Source organism: Engraulis encrasicolus, chromosome 23 (assembly GCF_034702125.1).
Source record: "Engraulis encrasicolus isolate BLACKSEA-1 chromosome 23, IST_EnEncr_1.0, whole genome shotgun sequence".
Classification (NCBI taxonomy): Eukaryota; Metazoa; Chordata; class Actinopteri; order Clupeiformes; family Engraulidae; genus Engraulis; species Engraulis encrasicolus.
This window is the reverse complement of record NC_085879.1, coordinates 30,622,617-30,646,937: the sequence shown is the minus strand read 5'-3', so window position 1 is coordinate 30,646,937 and position 24,321 is coordinate 30,622,617. Positions and strand designations below refer to the sequence as shown.

Below are 24,321 nucleotides of genomic sequence, written 5' to 3'. Positions count from 1 at the left end.
TGGCTGACTTTCAACATGGCTACAGATGCATCAGATACTTAAAACATTTGAAATTCTCTTCCAGACCAGTGCTCACTGGGTATTCATGATTGTAAGCATCTAAAATGCATGTAAGCCTTACACCAACCTGAAAATACACTGTATTTGGACATTTTTAGTATCTCTAATCATATAATGTGTATCCTGAATTTACAGTGAGGTAGTGTTGTATCTCTGAGGAGTGGGTGGGGAAGAGCTCCTCCGGGATGGATGCACCTGGTGTACAGGAGACTCCCACTGAGGGGAAAAGGGCCACAGATTCAGAGGAACCCGACAGGTAACTTACATTCATTTAAAATCACTTCAGCAACTGACTTTTGCCTTAGCTTAATTTTGGTGTACCACTGTCGTAAACCTTTGAGCTGTGTGTCTGGGGATAGGAAACCTGATCCAAGCAAAGAACAGACAACCTCTAGGCCAAAATATTCTGGTGGTTTTATCCACTTGCTCAGATTTTGTATTCTTGATGACACCGTTTTCAGAGAACATATTATTGTGTTGCTCAGAATTCTTTGGTATGCTCCCTAAAAATAATACTATATTGTGTAACCAAGAGGTAGCCACTGGAGACAAGGAGGGGTTTCAAGACTGGTGTAATACAATATAACTTCATATACAAAGAATACAAAACGATTCTGATGTACACATGATAAGATATGTTCTCCCAGAAAGGAGTTGATAGTACAGAAACCACAGAAAAAGCTGCAACATCCAGCCGACTAGAAAACAGGTTCTAACCAGGCACTAGGCTGGTCTAATGTGACTTCTAATCACTTATAGCATTTTGGGATTCTTATCTGCGCACCCAGCTGAACGTTTGACATCAGAAACCTATGTAGGCTATAGGCCTACTGTAAATTCCGCCTATAAACCCTGTTGCATTTGGATAGAAAATGGATTTGCATAACTTGATTAAACTGAGATAGAAATATATATTCAACGTTTTCTTCCAATTTCCATATGTTTATGATGTCAAACGTAGGCCCACATACACTATTAATAGAAACATGACTTGTATGTCCAAGATATAAAAACAAAAAAAATCAGGACCAATAAAAAGAATCTTGAAACTTGACCTGAACATTACATTTGGTGTGCCATATGGAATATAAGTGGATAGGGGCCAACATAACATATTTTGCTCATACAACAAAATATGTCCAGGTTTATGTAAGCTACTGTAGTATATTTGTGAAACTTTCATTTAGTTAAATTTTAGCCCATTAAAAATATATACATGCATATATTGCGTTTGCCCCCGCAACCTCATTCCATATTTTAATTTTGGCCCCCATGTGAATTTGAGTTTGACATTCCTGGTCAGCTAAACAGAGAATGAAGAACCAGTTGTGCAGGAAAGTATACGTATATACTTATATATGTAAGTCAAGTATATCAGGCATGATATGCAGCAGCAGTAATACGGTATGTTTCCATTTATTGCAGGGCTGGAGGCTGGAGGCAAATACTTAACCAGTAGTTTATAGTAACGGGTTTATTGCCCTTTCATAGCGTGTGCAAAGAAAAAATAGTTTTGTGGAACGCTCATAATTCAAAAGGTTACCAAGCAACAGTTAGGCTACTTTCTTGTTACAGCCACGTTGCGTTTAAAATTGTCTGCAGGCAGCCTCAGTCACTGCGCAACATCTACTAAACCCAGGTTCACAACAGGATAATTTCTGACAACAGTATTCCAGAAACTTTATAGGCAACCCATGCATGCTGTGCCCTGACCATCCTCATTATCGATCCTGCTACAGGCTTCAGCAGCTATGCACCAGATGGTTGGCTAGAGGCAGCTTCTAGCCTAGTAGCCTACACGCTGAAAGGGATACTGTGTGAGATTTTTAGTTGTTAATTTCCAAAATGCATGCTGCCCATTCATTCATGTTAGCCTTTTCATGAATACTTACCACCTCCATCAAATTCTAAGCATTCATTATGAATGAGAAAAATGCACTTTTTCATACATGAAAAGGGGGGATCTTCTCCATGGTCCGCCATTTTGAATTTCCAAAAACAGCCATTTTTAGCTGCAAGAATGACTGTACTTGGACCATACAAGAAAATAATTGTTTATTACTTCGTAAAATTTCATGTCAAGATCAACTTTGGCAATAGGCAGCCCAGTTTCAATGAGCAGTACCTTTTTTGACCATTCCCTGCACAGTGTCCCTTTAAGGAAACTGTCCACGAACCCCCTTGTTTTAAAAAAAAGGCTAGTGTAAATAATACAAGATGTCACGACAGCGGCTGGTGGACAGTTGGAACGGCAGCACTCGGGCATCACCAGGGGTTGATGATAAATCTTGATAGGCTACCATTGGGTCATTGTTGTTATTAGTTTCGTCAGGATGAGACAAAACTGTTTAAATCAATAGTTGAATGAGACTTCTAGGCAGTGTTGTTGAAATTCGTCTCACGTCGTTTGGGAAGAAGCTGGCAACCGGAGCATCAGTGGTTGGGCTAGCCTACTGCCAATGTGTACGTTAATTGCGATGCAAGACGCAAAATGCTACAAAAACTCAGCACTGCAGGCAAGAGATATCAGTGAACAATCAGTCGTAGATGTGACCGATCTACTTGTGGAGTGATCTCTGACTCGTTGCCATTGGCAGCAGTCATTATTAGGCACTATAGAAAAATAATTGACTGCCGAACGTTGGGACCGCCCATTGAAAGTGAATGGGAGCCCTCCCAACATTCTAGAGGGCCGTATAATAATCATGGTTATTGACAGTGTTTGACTGAAATATAGCATGTGCATGCTTGAACCCAGTCAACCCACCAACGTGGGTGTTTTCATGTTCCTTCTGTTCTTCAGAGCCATGGAGAAGAGAATACGTTCTCCTACACTGAGCTGTGTGTCCATGACAAGTCACAACTCAAAAGAAGATCCACCTGACTTCAGAGAAGGAGAAACTCCTCCAGAGTTGAGGTATGTTGTGCACCTCCCTCTGTCTCGAAAATTAGGGTCATTTTTAAGGATTCAACAGTCAAAGTTCCATGCACAGCTCCTAGGTGCTGGTAAACGCAGGAGTGTTTAATACTTCAAAAGAAAGAAGTCCACCGCACACTGTCTTGACTTTGTGCTCATTTATTTAGAGCGAACAATGCCTTCGCCTCAGTGCGTCATCAGGCTCATTTTCAAGGATTTCAAGGTTTACCTGACAAAACAAACTGTTTGTCAACCAAAGTTTATAAGTGGTACTTGAACTTTTATACTTTTTTAAATAACTTTTTTTTTTTTTACTCCATAAAAAATGTTGTTACATATGAATATTTTGCATCGCAAAAATATAGGCTAGATAAGATGTGGAGAATCTCAAATTTTTATTAGGAAATATGATGAACACACAGAATGTTCACCAGTACATTTACTGCATTGGGATGGATTAATTTGAAACATGTCGTTTTATTACATCTTGGTATTAACCTGATGAAGTCTAAAGTGTTGTCTTTAACGCATTGACTCCTAAGGCAGCTGTAAAAATGGTGCTGAATGCCTGAGCCCTTTTTAAGAAAAGCTGCCTTCAGTCTATAAAAACCTTAATATCTCAGTTTCTGAAGCCCGTAAAACTATGCACTAAGTTGCATTTAAATGCTAAGATCCTCATCTTTCATTAGAGTGTGTGATCTGTAATAAAGTTGTGTCAAATCTCATGAGCCTGAATGTTGCACAATGCAGCTCCAGGAGCCAGGGCATCGGGTTAATGTGAAATGCCTTAGCAGTTGCCATAGCACCAATGACAGATAATCCCTTGTTATCACAGCACATACCATACAGCCATGATACAAGAGCAATAAAACAATTACTTGATATTTACCTGTCATTTTTGAAAGGCAGCATATTAAACTTAAATTAACTCTTACCTGAGCAAAATTGAGCTATGCTGATTGGAAATATGACTATGAACAGCTATGTGACTGAAATGGCAATCTGATATTGCGCCACCATGTGGTAGATGAATAAAGTGCTGGAAATTAGGTATCTTTGCATTAAGGGGCGGGGCGGGGCTGGTATACAGTATGGACACCTTTGTCAGTGGAGTGATGTATCTCACGAAGACGAGTGATGTACTCTCCACGTTTCCTTTGTTCTTTAGTGCCATGGAAAAGAGACCAGGGTCTCCTACAGAGAGCTGTGGGTCCATGAGCAGTGACAAATCAAAAGACAGACCACCTGACTTCAAAGAAGCAGAGCCTCCTGACCTGAGGTATGTTGTGCACCTCCCTCTGTCTCAAAAATTAGGGTAATTTTTTAAAGAATGTCAAGGTTTACCTGACAGAGTAAACTCATCCGAAGTTTGTGACTGGCTTTAGAACTTTTAATTGTAGTGAACAATGAGTACCTGAGATTGATTCTGATTATTCTTGGTAACAGCCTCATAATACCAGTGAAGAAATCGTTCTTTGTGAAGAACTAGTAGACAAACCCACCCTGATTTTTAAACCCTTAAGCGCAGAGCCTCCTACCACGAAAGTGTAATAACCAAGTCTTAAGAGGTTACCTAAGACTCTGCATTGTCATAGCAATGTTGTTATGATGTAGTTGAGTGTTTTCAGCAAAGTGTGTGAATAATGCTGTACAGGGCTTCCCAACACCCTCTAGCTCTCAAGAGTGTTTACGTCTTTATCATGTCGGAAAGACCCTGGGCTTAACTTACCCTGCTTTACACTTTAATTAGGTGTGTTTTCCTAATGGAAATAATAGATACAGTACAAGGAAGCATTGACTTCTCCCAAAATAATTGTGTTACACATTTAAAAGAAATTGAAATGTTTTGACACCTCGGCCGATATCTCAGAATCTTAGAAGAGAGTAGAGTAGAGTAAAGTATCATTTATTAATCCCGAGGGTAATTAAGGTGTCCAGTGGCATACATACATTAATACAGAATAAACACAGACATTACACACATCATTGCACATATGTTCACCATACAGTGCACGTTTATATACATCTGAAATTTGGATTAATCATATATGCATAAGTCTTAGTTCTCGCTGGAGAACGGACTTCTTGTGATCATGTGACTCTCACAGGAGAGTGGCTGTCCACACGGTGGACTGATCATCAAAGTGCTTCACAGTGGCTGCAGGGACCACTGCACTCAAGAAGCTGAGATACTGAGATTACGCGGCTTATTGCTTAAGGTCGCTGACCGTGGTGCTGAAGTACTGCCACAGCCAAGATTTTTTTGTACCACCAAACGTTTAGTGTTTTTGTTTACTGTACTACATTAATAGTGCTTGCTGGAATCCACCAAGTGTGCATAACCTGGGGAAGTTGCAGACGTAGTTAGGTTATATTCCATGATTACTGGAATCGATCAGATAACTGTTAGGTAAACTGTCAAACGATTCCATGGAATCGAAACGCACGGAACTGGTTCCCAACAGGAACCGGTTCTCGATTCCCAAGCCTACTCACAAGTGCATCAAATTGAATAATGTAACCTGCCTTCTATTGTGGCTCTGTCAGACTTACAATGGGCTGCAGCCGGGGAAGTTGCAGACGTAGTTCTGCTATAGTCCATGCTTACTGGAATCGATAAAAGAACCGTTAGTTAAACTGCCAAACAATTCCATGGAATCGAGACGTACGGAACTGGTTCTCAACAGGAACTGGTTCTCGGTTCCCAAGCCTATTGACAAGTGCATTAAATTGAATAATGTCACCTGCATTCTATTGTGGCTCTGTCAGACTTACAATGGGCTGCAGTTGCCAGCTACTTATCTATTGCCAAGTATATACTTCAAGTGTCTATTCATGTAGTATATTTCAAGTGCATGTTCATGGCTAACATGTTGCATGTATCTACAAACTATGCGTTAAAGAGGCTCCAGGTAGGATTAAACATGTAATTAATCACTGTCCCGCGTCAGTCGATGGTTATGTGAATCGTTCGTAAGTGAATGATGACACTGGCGGCCATTTTCACGGTCCGCTGTCAAAAAAACCCAAATGCAACCTTTTGACAGAGCGATCCGAAGGAGTGTCGTGGGAAACACTTTTCATACGAGAAATTGCTTTACATACCGTATTCAAATTCGTATCAACTACTGGCATTCCATGATGAAAAACATTCTCACAGCTTGTTTATTTGAACAGCATTTTTTCATTACGGTGTAGATTTTGAGACAAGCATGCCACGGGCGCCGTGCAAACGACGACATCCTACCTTGTGCCCCTTTAACCCACCAACGTGGGTGTTTTCATGTTCCTTCTGTTCTTCAGAGCCATGGAGAAGAGAATAGGTTCTCCTACACAGAGCTCTGTGTCCATGGGGAGTGACAGATCAAAGGATGAACCAATAAAATTCAAAGAAGCAGAACCTCCTCCTGACTTGAGGTATGTTGAGCACCTCTCTCTGTCTCAAAAATTAGGGTAATTTTCTCAAGAATGTCCAGGTTTACCTGACAGAGTAAACTCATCCAAAGTTTGTGACTGGCTTTAGAACTTTTAATTGTAGTGAACAATGAGTACCTGAGATTGATTCTGATTATTAGATACAGTGTGATATTTTTTATTGTTCTTGGTAACAGCCTCATAATACCCTGACTTTTAAACCCTTAAGTGTAGAGCCTCCTTCCACGAAAGTGTAATTACCAAGTCTTAATAGGTTACCTTAGACTCTGCATTGTCATAGCAATGTAGTTAAGATGTAGTTGAGTGTTTTCAGTCAAATGTGTGAATAATGCCGTAAGGGGCTTCCCAACACCAAGAGTGTTTACTTCTTTATCATGTCGGAAAGACCCTGGGCTTAACTTACCCTGCTTTACACTTCAATTAGGTGTGTTTTCCTAATGGACATAATATATACAGTACAAAGAAAGAAACATTGACTTCTCCCAAAACAATTGTGCTATAAAAGAAATTGAAATGTATTGACACCTCGGCCGATATCTCCAAATCTAAGCAGAGAGTGGAGTCGAGTAGAGTATCATTTATTAACCCCAAGGGAAATTAAGGTCTCCAGTAGCATTCTTACATAAATATAGAATAAATGCACACATTACACACATCATTGCACATAACATACAGCACACACATACATACATTTAGCCAAAGACACACACACACACACACACACACACACACACACACACACACACACACACACACACACACACACACACACACACACACACACACACACACATACACACACACACAGCTGTGGTTGGTGATGAGAAAAATACAAATGGTTCCTTACATGTGCCATAGCTGAGTGGTACATAGCAAAGAACAGCCCAAAAAAATCAATAACTGGGAAAAGTGTTCAGAAGTTTCCAGGTGTCTAAAAAAAGTCACTATGCTTAGATCAGAGAGAAATCCGGGAACTCGCTAGTTGCTTACCATGTGTGGGCACACCCTCTCTTCTCTCTCTCACACACACACACACACACACACACACACACACACACACACACACACACACGCACACACACACATGCACACACACAGATATACACACACGTCCTAGCTGAAGTAGAGATGTTGTCCTTGGTTGCTGGGGGAGGGGGAGGGTGTAGCAGCAGTCAAAAGAGTTCACTGGAGGTGGGGGTGGAGTTGGCGGATCAGAACAGAGGAAAAAAGTGCAGATGAGTGTGCAGGTGTGGGAAGGTTGATTATGCAGTCCAGTCACCTATGATGATCTCTTTCTGGCTTTTTGACACATTTACAGTATTACTTCTACCATGACAGGGTATGCTATCATGTTAGTCTTGTAACATCAATAAGTGTTTAGACAGATTACACCTCACTCATGACTACAAAGTGTCAAAAAAACTCAGAAATAAAAGAAAATTGTCTGCACACTTAAATCCCATTATGTTATATTTCTTGTCAAGCTTTCGGTCAACGATCTTCCACAGGACACCAAAGCACCAATGCCAGGGCTGTTATTATTTCTAACAATGACTAATCGCATTTTCAGATACATTACTGTGACTGCTGTACAACAGAAATACCTGATTTCAATAGCAATATACATTCAAATGCATGAGATGCTGCAAAACATACTATATTTATAAAACCTGATGCATTTTACTGACCACTGTCCATTTATTCGCCTGAAATCTGCATTATTTCTTTTACCACCTTCTTCAAGCACAATCAACCTTAATGTGATTAAAATACGGATCATGATTTAGATGTGATTCAAACATGGATCATGATATAGTAATCCAGATATGAATCATATTTCAGCATTGTTATACCTGTGTTACCTGTGACATCTTTGTATGTTCTCTTGCTGATATGTAGAGTTGTGGAGAAGAGAACACACTCGCCTGCACTGAGTAGACCTGATTTCAATATTATGCTATTTCATTACACCGTATATTCGCTGACTCCATGCTCTCTCAAATGCGGCTTTAGACTGGCTTTTTAAAGGAGGTGGGTGCACCTGTGCCCAATCTCCACTCATTTGGTAATCAGTCATCAGCACACCTGCCAGCCATCAAGCACCTGAAACACATGCACAGCAAGAAGCAGTAGAGAGGATAGCCACGCCCCTTGGGGCGTGACAGTCGTTAGGACAATTATGAAAATAATATTTTTTTAAATGATAGTGATGAAAATAATAATATCACTATTAATACTTATAACAATAATAGTAATAATAGTAATATAAAACAATCATAAAACATATACAGTAACAACAACAAAACAACAAAGATTATGTTAGGTCCGCTATTATGCCTGCCTTAGGTGCAGGGCTTGATAGACAGGTCATCAGCTGAGAAAATAAGGCCTTTCGTCCTACCACACTTTTCTCTGTGGATTACTGACCAGAAGGCCTATTGGAAGAAATTAAAACATGGGGCCACGTCAATTTTTGCTCAGAATTCAATATGGCCGCCATTTTCCAAAATGACTTGTTTTCATGCATTATTACATTGTACTATAAGGTGATATTCATGAAAGATTAACTACTTTCAGCACTATTCTGTCCTATTTCCTTACATACATGTTTACAAAGGTTGACTAAACTAAAACAAATGAAAATAAAGTTGGACACCTTGCAATATCCAAAGGAAAGTGCTGAAAATAATGATTGAAATGCACATAGAGAGTCTATGGCTGGGAAAATTAGGCCTATCGTCCTGTCAGGATTTTCACAGTGGATTACATACCAGAAGACCTATTGAAAAAGATTAAAACTTGGGGACATCTCAAATGTGCTCCAAAATTCAAAATGTTCTCTGTTTTTCAGAATGGCAGACTTTCATACATTTTTCTCAATACTGTAAGGCCATCATTATCAATAAAGACAACCTATTTTCAGTTAAATTCGGTCCTATCTCCTATCTACAGACGTGAGTACAAAGATTGGCAACAGAATGATGTCAATATATATATTGCCCCTTTGAAATATCCTAAGGATTGTTGTCAGAAAATGATTTAATTACACGTACACAGTTGACTGCTGAAAAAAGGCTATTGTCCTGCCAATTTTTTCCATTGGATTACTGATCAAACGTTTCTCAGGCCTACATTTGTTGAAATAAAGCTAGGGTGTGTGTGTGCGTCCCTCCTACCCCACCCATCTGTCTCCCCCTACTCTACAGTCTTACCCCCCCCCCCCCCCCAACACACCCACACACACACACACACGCACGCACGCAGGCACGCACGCGTGCGCGCGCACACACACACACACACACACACACACACACACACACACACACACACACACACACACACACACACACACACACACACACACACACACACACACACACACACATTTGATACTTTTATTTGGCAGCCGTGGCCTAGTGGTTAGAGAGTTGGTCTTTAAATCTAGACGTTGCAGGTTCGAATCCCACCTGACCTCTCCCTACATCTCCATCCATGCCTGAAGTGCCCTTGAGCAAGGCATCTAACCCCACATTGCTCCAGGGACTTAACCAATCCCCTGAAAATTAATAGTTGTAAGTGGCTTTGAATAAATGAAAGCGTCAGCTATGGGAAGTGCAATGTAATGTAATGTAATTTGAACCCAAGAGACAAGCATTAAGGTACAAGATCCAAATATTTTGGAATAGGGTATTGACACTTACTTATGCCAGTATTGTTACAAAAAATGAAACATCATTCAAGAATAAACAAAACATCTTCGTCTCCATATTTGCATGCTACCTATTATAGCTGAAACAGAGCAAAATTTTGCCAGTTTTTTGGGTAACGTGCCTTTTTCAGCAGTCCACTGTGTTTGTGAAATTCAATAATTTGACAACATTCTTTTGGATATTTCAAAGTGGCAAGATATATATATATATTCATGCCTTTTTAGACAACCTTTATACTCACTTCTGTATATATAGAACAGAATTTAACTGAAATCTGAAAACTGAATCTTTATTGATAATTATGGCCTTACAGTATTGACAGCAATCTTTTTCAATAGGCCTTTGGGTCTGTAATCCACTGTGAAAACCCTGACAGGACAATAGGCACAATTTCCCCAGCCATAGACTCTCTATGTGCATTTCAATCATTATTTTCAGCACTTTCCTTTGGATATTGCAAGGTGTCCAACTTTATTTGCATTTGTTTTAGTTTAGTCAACCTTTGTAAACATGTATGTAAGGAAATATGACAGAATAGTGCTGAAAGTAGTTAATTTGTCATGAATATCACCTTATAGTACAATGTAATAATGCATGAAAACAAGTAATTTTGGAAATTGGCGTCCATATTGAATTCTGAGCAAAAATTGACGTGGCCCCATGTTTGAATTTCTTCCAATAGGCCTTCTGGTCAGTAATCCACAGAGAAAAGTGCGGAACAGAACATAGGAATACTATGATGCGTATGTCACACCAATGAATAAGCTGCCAGCTAAATTGGCTAGTGACACTAAATGTATTACTAGCCACTAGGGATGGCACAAACCGCACCGAAAACCGAAACCGTACAATTCACACACATACTGAACCGAACCGTGCAATCCGTGGCAAACCGCAATTCATGTACTGCCCAGAAAAATATGTAAAACAGAGATTCTAGGAGTATCTTATCCAGTCTCTCTGATTAAAACATTAGCGTATAAGACCAATCAGAGGATGACACAATTAAAATCACAACATTTTCACATTATAAGCCTACAAACCATATGTAGGATATTAGTGATAAGTCCAATTCTATTAGCCAATTGAAAGAGGGCATTTGAAAGGCTCAGACAGCACACATCAGCTGACGACAGTTTAAGTTCAAGCACAAGAGGCAGTTCTCAGACACATGCAAAAGGTCAAATTCAACTTGCGCATCATCACTTTATAACTGCAGTTATATAAATATTGTTTAATATTCCCAGTGCACCATTTATCATGAACTAAAAAAAAAGAACCGTAGAGAACCGAAAACCGTGACCTTGACACCGTGATATGAACCGAACCGTGAATTTTGTGAACCGTACCACCCCTACTAACCACAGCCAAGTTTTACCAGCATTTGGCCGGTTGGCAGGTGCCAGTGGCAAGCCCTGCTTTGGTGTGACATTATTTGGAAGAACCCCATAAAACTACATATGAGCGTGATCGTCACAGCCTTGTCCACAAAACAGCGTCACTCATTTAGATGCGCTCTGTTGTCCAATAGATGAGAAATGGAATGAAGCAAGGGGAAGGGTTTTATGCACAACTGACTATCCTTGGCTGTATGCTCTTTGTAGAATGTCATGTTATCATTGACGGCCACTTATCCTCAACTTCTTCATGAAGACGTGAGGTGAAAGCACATTGTATATTGACGCTAAAACTGAATAGTATGGCTGTAAAGCTGAGAGTAGGAGGTTGGATACATAATGAGGCCTATATCACTAGGCAGTGCTCAACAAACACACACTAAATAATAAACGTATTATGCCACTACATAACTACTAGGGTGATACATGCACTGTAACAAATAACTGTTAATTTAGGGCAATTCTGCAACAGCATTCTACTGTTTTTCGAAAAAACAGACAACTACTGTGAAAATACTACTTTGAGTCACATATTGAGCATAAACAGTAAGTACTGCACAATAGCAGCATTCGCCGTTGTGGAAACTAGAGATGCACCGGATCCTGATTTTTAGGATCCTGCCGGATACCGGATCCACTGCTTAAGATCCTGCCGGATCCGGAACCGGATACCGGATCCTACGAAAGGGTTGAAACACATAGCCTACTCACACATGTGGGCCCTTTTTTATCACGTTGGCTCAAACTATTTTGACTGAAAAGCCTCGGCTACCGGATCCTGGATCGTGGAACCAGATCCGGATCCTGTGAAAAACCCTATTATCCTGCCGGATCCGGAACCGGATCTTGGATCCTGTACATCTCTAGTGGAAACAACCAAGTTATTTTAGGCAGCACCATTGAAACCCATTCATCCTCCACTTGTCCGTGATCCCCATCAAGCTTCATTACCACCTGAAGAACTTAAGTAATTCTCACTGGTTAAAGATTCTCTGATACTATCAAGCATGATTAAACTATTTCTAAAGAAACTACAATACTTAAAAGTGCTTGATGCAGCAAAGTATGAGTAGCACATGCATTTTGATAGTGATGAAAGTGTGAATGGCTGAAACATTTTAAGAACTTGTAACACTCTTGCAACAAGCAGTCCCATCTAAACCAATCTGCTAATCAGTGCCTGGCCTCACCTGAGTACTAAGGGCTGTTATGCCATTATTCAATTACGACCTTCACCTGCCAAATCCCTGATGACTCTGGTCACATGGTACCCTTGCACCTGTATATAAATCTGGACTATCAACACTTCAGTTGCTTGCCTGCCTGCTGGCTGGCCTGCATGGCACAGCATAGCACTTGCTTGCCTACAAGCTTGCTTACAAGCTTGCTTACAGGCTTGCATACTTTCCTCTTTGTGAAAGCTTGCTTTGTGGCACTTGCTGTGTGTGGCATAATTTGTCACATCGCTGCATATAATGTGCCTGCTGCAAGTTAGGCATTGCTTTGAGAGCTAGCTTGTAGTGCTGCTTTTTTGCTGTGCTACGTGGTGCAAATTAGGTTTCTACAGACTGACCAATGATATTTTCATCATTGGCTCATCAAGAGCTGATACATTAAAAAGCCCCCCTCACACACTCCCATTGTCATTGTAACATAGCACTGCGTAGGCCTGCACTGAAATTGTATTCATGCCCTTCATATTCAAAGGACCACCGCAAACCAGCATCTCAATATAGCTTAGTGGCGGCATGGTATCATGCTCAAGTCACTTCAGTCATGGTGACCGATGGGACGGTGGGGCGGTAACATGGCCAGGGTATGGGTGGGAGGGAAGTTGCCATGGCTATATTCATGAATGGAACTATGACCCAGTAATTGCCTGCTATCTCACAGTACATCTTCAACTTTTTAACTGTAGTGTACCGTTATTTTACCTATACTACTGTATAAATATTGTAGAGCACTTTCAGTTTAACAATACTAATACTGTGAACGTTCTGTAGAGTACTGTTATTTAACAGTTCAATTGCTGCTGAAAAAATGTTATATACTGTGATACATTAAACAGCAATGAGCTGTATTTGATTTTTGGTGTGAAATAACAGTAGAATTACAGGTAAATATAATTGCCAGTAACTGCCGTTATTTTGCAGGGAAATTTTCTTAGAGTGTGGAAGAACAAACCTTCTATTTGTCATGTATAACTTGTACTTGCAACATGTATGTTCGTGTGTTGACCTAAAGTGTGAGATGAGACTTCAGAGACTCTGAGATTTCTGTGATTTGGTAGAATTGGAAATTGGGATTTTATTCCTATAGCCCTAAAACACTTCCTTGGGATTTGTCCAGTTGAGCCCCGTGAAAATATTGACTCTGACCTCATCAGTGGTTTACCACTTTCTTAAAGCTCTGTCCAACATGATACGAGACCAGAATCTGCTACACAGAGCTGTGATTCTAGACACGAGGATGCAAAACATGATGCCCATCAGGAACAGTCACACCGAACAGCAACCTCCACTCGGGCAAGGTATTGTATTTTAACACACAATCTCATCACCATATCAACAGATGTCTCCCACACACGCCGTTCCACCACAGCAACGAAGTAATAGCCACTGAAGTAGGAATAGTCATTGAAGAAAACCTAACTACTACAGAGATTGTGAGTGTATGAATGTCTCTGATAGCACCACTATGACAAGTGCACAGGGCCTTTAGTAGTACATTACGACTTGGTCATTGTCATTCTGGTGACAACTGATGTATAATAGGGGCTGTGTCCATGTACTTTTTCGTTCATTCATTATTCTATTTTGGAATGAATCAAGAAATTCAAAAAAGGGTACAACTTCTTTTCTTTAAAGGACGACTCTAATAGAAAACTATAAGTTTACATGGTTTCAAACGTGTTTTCATGTGTCCAGAAACAGAACTCTAATAAGTTGTTTTGTTCAGTAGTAAGGACTGTTTGTAAACGTTGTTTTAACCGTTTTTCAACACTCTTAGTCCCGCCCCCCAAAAACAAACACGAGCCGGAATTGATGTCAGAAGATGAAAAATCACGTCTCAATCCACGCACTTGTGTCAGCCAAAATATCTGCACTTATTTGCCGTTAAGCTGAGGGTGGGAAGTGCACTGCATCTCAGTACACAGTGCACAGTGCGGGGAATGGAACGCACACCGGGTCATTAGCAGCGCCTTGGCTAACTGGATCTGTGCACACAGTGGGAGCTGTGAAATTTGAGTGCGGATACGATAGTGATGTTATAGTTCAAATATACTATCTCTTTGTGTTTAGAGTGCATGGTGTTCATTATCCAAGACAGCGAACAGTTTGCAAAGAAATGTTTTCAATTTCAATGAAATAGAAAGTCTAACAGCACGAGTTCTGCAACTACAAGGCTAGCTTATTAGCTTTCCCCATGTCTCCACACTACCAAGCAAACTTCCAAGTACAACACCACTGTATAAATAAAATATAGGACACCGTCCACAGACATGGAGTGAAACAAATAGCTCTAATACCAAATCTGCCCCCCGACATTTTCGCTGTTGGGGTGAATATCTAACACCGTTACATTGTAAGCTTGACCTCAAAAGACACGTAGCAACATGGGGTTTCTAAACAGTCTGGAATAGCCAGTAGCACCAAAAGAGTAGAACATGTCACACGGAGATTATGTATCTGACACACAATCTATGTTCACACCGGTATACGGTAGCTGAACGGTCAATCAAGGGAGCCAAGGTTATGGAAAGTGTTTCATCTGTTACTGTATCATATTCACAGCTATTCCACCCATCCAACCCTGAAAGCACAGTAGGTCAACGAAGCTAGCAGGCTAGCTAGTCCTACTCACCGATGTGTTGACTGACACCCAGGCGAGCACCATTAGCAGTCTCACGATCCGTTTCCAAATACAGTATCTGTCAGGGCTCCTATGAATTATAATTTCAACGATCGAACACCCCATTCTTGCCTGCCGTCAATCCCATGTCTTCGTGCTGCTATCGTTTCACATTGTTAGCCTTGTCATTTCTCCAGGACCAGCTGCTACTGTATGTTTTTGCAATAGCCAGGACATCAATCGCGGTCTTTACAAATTACATCAACATACTGTGTTTGAAAAGTGATGAAATCTGTAAGAACTAAGTTGTAATGTAGACTCGGAAGTACATTTTCAAACTTTATAGTCAGTCAGGACAGCGTCATGTCTGCAACTCATCTGGAGTCGCACTTTGGATGCTAGCTCAGCTGTAGATCTACTTGCCTCGTCTCGTTGAAAACAACACTCCCCATGGCTCTGAAATATGAGGTAACGGTGCCACCTAGTGGTTTGCCAACATGTAGGCACAACAACTACCGGTACCCACAGTAGGCCTACAATGCCATATCAAACAACGTTGAAGCATTAAAAAATCTTGTTTTAATTCTTGTAAAAATCGATATTTCCGGAGTCATGAAATTCGTCTTGTGACGTCACATCCAATCAGAAATGTTTATTTTGTAAATTAACTAAAAACTATAAAATTATAAACCCAAATTATTTTTCACTTATTAATGATTCAGGTTTATGGGTTTTGAATAATGGTGCACATAATATGTAAGAATGGTTTTCTATTAGAGTGGTCCTTTAAAGCAATGCAAGCAGAAAGGGCTGTGTTTGGTTTTCAGCATGTGTTGCCTCACATGAAAATAGTATTAGAAAAATTGACAACATTTTGAATCAATTTTCAATTAGTAATATTTGTTTATTTGTTGATTGAAATTAATTTCACTGACACTATCGTTTACCCGAGTGACATGGCCAGCCTCTTGGAGCTTGCAGAACGTCTGTCTTATTGAATGTATCGGTTACTTAATTAAATCGATAGCCTTCATAGCCCATTGTAGGCTACATTTTCACATGTAGGATATACAGTAGGCTACCTTAGGGAACAAATAGGCTAGGCCTAGTTCAAAGCAGTGGTATGTAATGTGACAGCCATATAATTATTATAAGATGCTTTATGTCTTATTTTGCCTATGCCTGTTCCTTTCTAATGGTTATATTTTAAACTTTTTAAAAAATCAAATCACAATTGCCTAGTTATGAGTATAAACATACCATCTGTATTTCTTGATTTTACTGTATATTGTGGATTCTCATGTATCACAAAGGGCTGGGAGAATGAAGGTCTAAATATCATAATAGATGTAGAAGAATAATGTACAATTTTAAATATGTATGCTTGGATGTTTTTCAATGAACCGTACCTTTAGAATTGTGCATTCTCTAGACATGTAAACATGCATTTAGTATGCATTTAAATACAGAGTATCTAGCTTGTATGCATTGTCAAGGAGAAATCCCTTGTGAAAAAAGTCCCTTACTTTTATGCATTGTCAAATAAAAATCCCTTGAAAATCACTTGTGAAATGAAATCCAGCGCCATGTTTTCTAGGGCCCACTTGGAAAAGAGGCAACTGCCTCAATAGCTGTGTATACCTGTATATGGCGCTTTTTTCACCGATCAGAATAGATCTGATCCGATTAGTCTGATCGGAATGAAGTGTATACATTACATTGACCTTGAACGTTCGAATACCTGCCACGCGCGGTTACCAGGGACAGTGCTTAGTAACAGGTCGGGCTATATGGCTGAAACTGCGATAAACATGAAAGTATCGCTTGCTTTATTTATAATTTTAGTCTTTCTGAAAGTGCAGCGGGAAGCGACACTGCTGTACTTAATCTTGCGCTTATGGGCAGGTGCGTAACAGCGGCACTCCGACGCGATGTTGTCACCAGTTCACTTAAAACACCTCACAAACAAGAAAGAAGTCTGTGGATGAGAGTACGAAGCCAGGATTGGTGGGAGAGAGTTGTTCTGCAGGAATTCAGCGACCAATATGGCGTTAAAATGTTAGGATAACCAGAGCTTCATTTGTTAAAATATGTGACACGATTGCGTCACAAACAACCAAGTGGAATAGAGTGTATACATGGACCATCTGATCGGACTACACCACCTCTTCTCGTCCAATTAGAATTCTGATCCGATCAAAGAAATCTCGTCCGATCGGGCCGTATACAAGGGAATTCCTGATCGGATTAGAAAACTATTCTAATCGGATCAGAAGTGCCCATGTATACATACCTTATGTGACTACCCTAGTAAAATAAAGGAGACAAATAAAAAGTAACAGAGAAAAACTATGGATAAATAGTGGTTTAACCAACAACACTCCAATGACTACAACTAAAACACAATGCTTAATCTGTAAATCACTTGGACTAAATCCAACTGCTGCAGTAAGTGTAATGAAATGGAATTTTCCCCAATATATTGCTTTGTCAATGCTCATGTCTCTTTTTCCCCAGGAAGGGACAAAAGGGAGAATCGCAAGGCATGAAAGATTTGGCTGAGAAAAGGAAGTTTCGTGAAGATTTATTTAACATCTTCTCGGTACGACACTTTTGTATGTGGGAAAATCTGTATCTTTCAGCTATGTTCATATCCTGGCAATTTAGGCTATGGGTATTTTCACACTTGGTCCCATTTATGTGAACCAATCTCAGTTCTCTTTAAGTGGACCAAAAAGTTAACCGACAGTAAAAGGACTCAGTTCTATTTTTGTTCATATTGTGAGTGTATTGTGAAAAAAAAAACGGCTGCTCTTTCTGGTTCAGTTAGGCTTTTATGTTGTGTCAGTCGTCTTTTTGATCACACCTGGTCCTCTAGAGCTTGTCACAAGTGTAACTTGTCAGGACTTTTATTAATGTGGTCTCAGTACGGTAGGCACTGGCGTAATGCAAGTACTTCAGCCCCCAAGCCCCCCCCTGCAAGCTACCAAGAATTGCCCCCCGAACGAAAAAAGAGGGCCTAATAACATGTGGAGGGGCCCCATTCTTTTTGTAACACACTCACAATATGATCAACAACAGAACGGAATAATTTTGCTGTTAGTTCACTTTTTGGTTCACATAAAGAGGACTGAGTTTGGTTCACTTAAAGGCACCAGGTGTGAAAACCCAACAAGTGGACCAAAAAGTGTTTCAATAAAGGTCTCAGGTCACTTCCAAAAGCTCTGGGAACACTTTGGAGCATTCACATATGCATAGAAAATGGTGAGTCACAGGTCTGAGTTCACTTAAAAGGCTGAATGGGACCAGGTATGAAAACCCTATCAGCCTTGCTAGGACGATTAATTTTTTGCAGATTTCACCGAAGAGTATCCAATAACTAGTTCTAAGTGTAAATAATACTCGGATACTCCTTGGTGAAATCCGCGTTACTTCACTTGCATAACAAGCAAAGATGAAGTAAAACATAATTTTACCTTTTACTGTGTTTTTCTGTGTTCTATGCCCACTTCCTGGAACAATTTGGAAACTAGCATGTCGATGGCGATCTGTGTGTCAAAGGCTCCATGAGCTACCATTGCTGTGTAAAAATGAAACACTAAGGTCAATGAGATTAGCATAACTCTTTCTTCCATGACTCTGGGTCCAGCAATGATTTTCCCCATATGGTCCAATGTTAGACCAACATGCCAGGTATTCTGCCACTTGTAGCGCATTCAGGCCGACTGAGAACCATGCTGGTGCCCGTTCCTGCACCTAAAGGCGAACCGGCCGTCGTGTTCACGCCACAGATTGTAGCGTTCGCGAACCGGAAAGTTGGTTTGCAATGTGAACCGCAAAATGCTACGTTTTTCTCCGCAAACCGTGACGACAGCGTGGCCCTCAGCAGGTTCATCCGGGTAACGGTCACGTGCGGAAAAAGTACAGTGCCCGGTGTGAACATGGGTGGTTCGCAGATAAGCACTTAAGTGCCGAAGTAACTGGTGTGGGCACGGGCTGATGATGGGTTCATCTAGTTCAAGTCAGAGAGTGATGTGGCTTAAGTTTTTATCCTTTAATTATTTACATGAATTATTTACATGAAACATGAAAACAGAACCATTTTAGTGAAAAAAACACAAGAAAAGACTCTGAATGACAGCTAGAATTACATTTGGTGGAATGGCTGTTCAGAGGAGTCTCCTGATTTTTTCATGAGCACTATGAAAAGTCAGAATCAGGGGACAGTAGCCTGATAAACCAGCCTAAATGTGAGACCAGAGTAATTTAGTCGATACCTCCGAAGATTGTTGATGAGAACAACGTGTTGTTTTTTCAAACCGTGCCGGCGCTCTGACCAATCGGTGATCTTTGCCGTTGATGTGCTTTCCCAATGGTGTTGCGAGCTTCGTTGTCACTCCCTCAAAACCCCGCCCGCTTTGATTCAAAACAAATCGCTGCGTTGTGATCGGTTTTGCCAGACTCGGGGCACAGTGTTCAAAGCGTTCTCAGATCCGAGGCCAGACCCACTCGCAGCTGAAAAATGTTGGCGTCCAGCGGGTGGCGATGGTTTACCAGGCTAACGGGCCAGCAGCAGTTGCAAAGGACTTCTCGTCAGAGTAGGACAGAAAGCTAGAACTATTCCCCCAGTGAAGAGAGCAAGCAACATGACAAGAGTACATGCCATGTTATACACTACGACAAGGTTAAGCAGGGAGGAGGTGGGTAGCGAAAAAATCAAGCGGCATACAATTGTTGATAATAGAAGTCTTTCCGTTTGTGGTCTATCAGAAGCAAATAAAGATGATCAGCTGTGGAGATGCACCTGAACCAATTATTTCATGTAATTGAGTGTTGAGGGAAAGCGTCAAGCTCTTGACTACCATGCCCTGACCAGAACTCGTGCTGACACTTGTTTTTTTTTTTCTTCAAAGGAATTGGAGAGTAGAGTCATGACATTTATGAAGCATGAGATGGAGAGGTTTAAGAAACTTCTGAGAAATGACAACGCAAGATTCTATGACAAGGGAGTAGATGACAACTATGATGCCAGAGAGGGTGCTCTCAACATTGCAGTACATTTTCTACGGAAGATGAACCAGACAGGCCTTGCAGACTCCCTGGGGAAATGTAAGAAATAACTATTTTGCACTAACTTTCATCTTCATTTCAGTACAGTATATGGTCTTGGTCATTCTATCATGGGCTGACTTCAAATAGGCATTTTAATGTCACACCCACTCATAAGCTGAAAGGGAAGCACATTAATGTGTGTGTGTTTAAAAAAAAAAAAAAACTAAAATATGTGTATATCAACAAAGATAAAATCGTGTAAGGTATCAGGAACATGAACCTATCAATGGATCAATCTCCCCACCCCCCCAACCCCCCCCCCCCCCCCCCCCCACACACACACACACACACAGAGAGAGAGACCTCCACGCCTTACATATTCCAAACATCATTTTTGTGCCTTAATATTACTACATTTTAAATTGAAATTGAAGTAAATACTCTGACAAACCAATTGGTCATACTAAAAAGTAAGCCTACACTGAAGGTTTTATGCACACAGTCCCTTCTCTCTACAACCTCCCTGCATTAACCCCATACCCTTCATAGGTGTGGCAACTCCCAGTTTGGGAATCATTGATTGAAATGGTTCTTTCAGCATTGTAGCAGCCTTGTTATCTGTTCATTGGAAATTATACAGTATACTGTCATGGTTTCAGATAGCATTATAATTCTTCCATTAATATGGACAGCCGTGGCCTAAGGATTAGGGAGGTGGTGGGAGGGTTGCAGCTCCGAATCCCACCTTTACCTCCATCCATTTCTTAAGTGCCATTGAGAAAGGCACCTCACCCCCCATTGCTCCAGGGATTGTGAACAATACCCTGTAAATAATGACTAAGTCGCCTTTCGATAAAATTGTCAGCTAATTATAATGTAATGCAATATGCTGGCTTTAAACCTATTCCACAGGTCCCATTGAGGTGTGTCAGCAGAAGCTGAAATTAAAACTGATGAACCGTTATGGACGTGTATCAGAAGGAATTTCCCAGCAAGGCAAATCAGAACTCCTTGAAGAGATTTACACTGATGTCTTCATCACAGAGGGAGTAGGTGGCACAGCCAATGAAGTTACCCATGCTGAGAAAGCAACTCGAGCTAAAGAGGCAGAAGATACACCCATTAAATGCAACAGTATCTTTAGGTCTGAAACGGAAAGACCCATTAAAACGGTACTTACAAATGGACTTGCAGGCATTGGAAAATCTGTTTCTGTCCAGAAATTCATTATGGATTGGGTAAACGGCGTGGCAAATCAAGACATCGAATTGATCTTTCCACTTCCTTTCAGAGAGCTGAACCTGAAGAATGACAAATATAGTTTCATGGAAATCCTTTACCAATTCTTTCCTGAAACAAAAGGGTTGATGTTCACCAAAAGAAAGGACTATAAAGTCCTATTCATCTTCGATGGTCTGGATGAATGCAAACATCCTCTTGAATTCAGACAAAATGAAATCTGGTCTGACCTAACCACACAAACCTCAATGGATGTCCTTCTGACAAATCTGCTCAAAGGCAATTTGCTGCCGAATGCTCTCATATGGATAACCTCCAGACCAGCAGCTGCCAATCACATCCCCCCTGAATGCATAGATTTGGTGTCTGAGGTACGTGGCTTTAATGAAGAAAAGAAAAAGGAGTACTTCATGAGGAGGATCAAAGACCAGACACTGGCTGAAAGAGTTTTCAAACTCATAAAAGAATCAAGAAGTCTCTACATTATGTGCCACATACCAATCTTCTGCTGGATCTGTGCAACAGTCTTTGAAAGCAATCTATCTTCACAGAAATCTGAGGAGCAAGTCCTGAAGACACTTACACAAATGTACTCTCACTTCTTGATCTTTCAGATGAGACGCAAGACAGAGAAGTATGATGATGGGAAACCAATTTTGGACACCAAGTGGGATGAGAAGGGCACTCAGGCATTAGGGAAGCTGGCTTTTCACAACTTGATGAGCAACAATCTGATCTTCTGTGACAGTGATTTGAAGGAGAGTGGCATTACTGCAGAAGATGCATCTGTGTACTCTGGAATGTGCACTCAGATCTTCAAGAAGGACTCCGGGATATTCTTCGGCACTGCATTCAGCTTTGTACATCTGAGCATTCAAGAGTTCATGGCAGCTTTATATGCACACATCTGCATCAACAAAGAGAAGAGGAATGTACTTGCTAATCAGGACAAATCGTCAGAGAAGGATATCAGCACGATGACTGAATTGCTGAAGAAATCTGTGGACATGGCCTTGAAAAGTGACAGTGGACATTTGGACCTCTTTCTTCGCTTTCTGCTGGGTCTCTCACTGGAAACAAACCAGAAACTCTTGGATGGTTTACTGACAAACAGTCAGAGCACCCCACAGAGTAAGGATGAAATAGTCAAATACATCAGCGAAAAGTTGCAAGAAAACCCTTCAGCAGAGAAATCAATTAATTTGTTCCACTGTCTTAGTGAGTTGAATGACAAGTCTCTGGTAGACAACATCCAAAATCAGCTGGCGTCCGACAGTTTCTCTAATAAAAAGCTGTCCCCCGCTCAGTGGTCCGCTTTAGTCTATGTGCTGATGACGTCAGAGAACGTGATTGAAACGTTTGAGCTTCAGAAGTTTCAAAAGTCTGATGAATGCCTGAAGAGACTTCTACCTGTGGTCGAAAATGCCACAAAAGCTTTGTGAGTATTTTTTTTTCTCACTGAGGTATGTCAAGAAGCAGGGTTATTGTTGCGCTCTAGATGTTTAGAGAATGAGTCAGGTGTGTCAACCCAAAGGAACAGTTCAAGGTGAGGAGTAGGTTAGCACACTGAATAAGACACTGATGTCAAGCACAAGGAGTTTTTATTTTTCCCAGAGCAGAGTAGAGCAGACGTTTCAGGTTTCTGCCATCATCAGAACTCTCTGTGCTCACTGTAGTGTGAAAGTACTTCCCACCTTTCACTGAGGTCACACACACTGTCATTGACAGTTTAATTAAACATGTTAAACCGAGAGCATCATATAATATGTATAACATGAAACATAAAATACATATTTCCCATAGTATTATTTTAATTTTTTATTCATCACTTCCAACAGGGATGACTCAACAAACTTTTGGCCCCAGGTATTTGGTCACTGTGTAGGCCACTAGATGGGTTGACGTATTGACACAGATAGATATGCTTTAAAGAAAAGCAATGACAAAAAATCTCTGTTGAGCAAAAACACTTCTGAAGACAAGTGTTAATCTGGGTACATGAACTTTGTGTTTCAGTAACGGCAGATGAATATATTCTGAATCCCACATTTGCCTGGATTTTAAATATCTTATAGCTACCGATAACTACTCACACATACATACTTTATCTGATATTTACATCACAGGCTGGCTGACTGTTGTCTAACACAAGACAGTTGTTCTACTATTGCAAAAATACTTGGCTCTTCTTCGCTGAAGGAGCTGGACCTGAGTCACAATGACATTAAAGACGCAGGAGTGGATATTCTGGCCTGTGAACTGGAAACTCAACAGTGCAAACTTGAGACGCTTAGGTGACTATTTTCTTTTATAGGCCTTCAACATCAGCAGCACAAGTTTCTAAAGTGTGGAGAGTGTACATATTTTCTCGTCAAGAGACAACTATTATTATTCTGAAATTACAAAGTATTATTCTCTGAAACTATTTCAAAAACAATTTTTATATATATTCTATGTGACTGTAATCCACTCCACAATATGTAACATGTTGGCGTAAACGGACAATTGTTTCCCATTTCAGGCTGTCTAATTGTGGTATAACGGGTGAAGGATATGGCCGTCTAGCGTCAGCTTTAAGAAAAAACCTCTACCTGAAACAACTGGATATAGGAGGAAATGAGCCTGGTGTCTTTGGAGTGAAAGGGCTGATAGATTTACA

The 24,321-nt window shown here is 40.6% G+C and overlaps 1 protein-coding gene across 1 annotated transcript in view; it reads left to right on the top strand.

Moving 5' to 3' along the window:
* Positions 1-245: 245 nt before the first annotated feature.
* LOC134439967 (NACHT, LRR and PYD domains-containing protein 12-like) overlaps positions 246-24,321 on the top strand; it is a 34,091-nt gene continuing 10,015 nt past the window's right edge. The window contains exons 1-8 of the mRNA XM_063189895.1: positions 246-316; positions 2,864-2,977; positions 4,146-4,256; positions 6,281-6,394; positions 17,889-17,973; positions 20,285-20,480; positions 21,336-23,100; positions 23,789-23,956. Of these exons, the coding sequence (XP_063045965.1) occupies positions 246-316; positions 2,864-2,977; positions 4,146-4,256; positions 6,281-6,394; positions 17,889-17,973; positions 20,285-20,480; positions 21,336-23,100; positions 23,789-23,956 (2,624 nt within the window). The remainder of the gene's footprint in view (positions 317-2,863; positions 2,978-4,145; positions 4,257-6,280; positions 6,395-17,888; positions 17,974-20,284; positions 20,481-21,335; positions 23,101-23,788; positions 23,957-24,321) is intronic.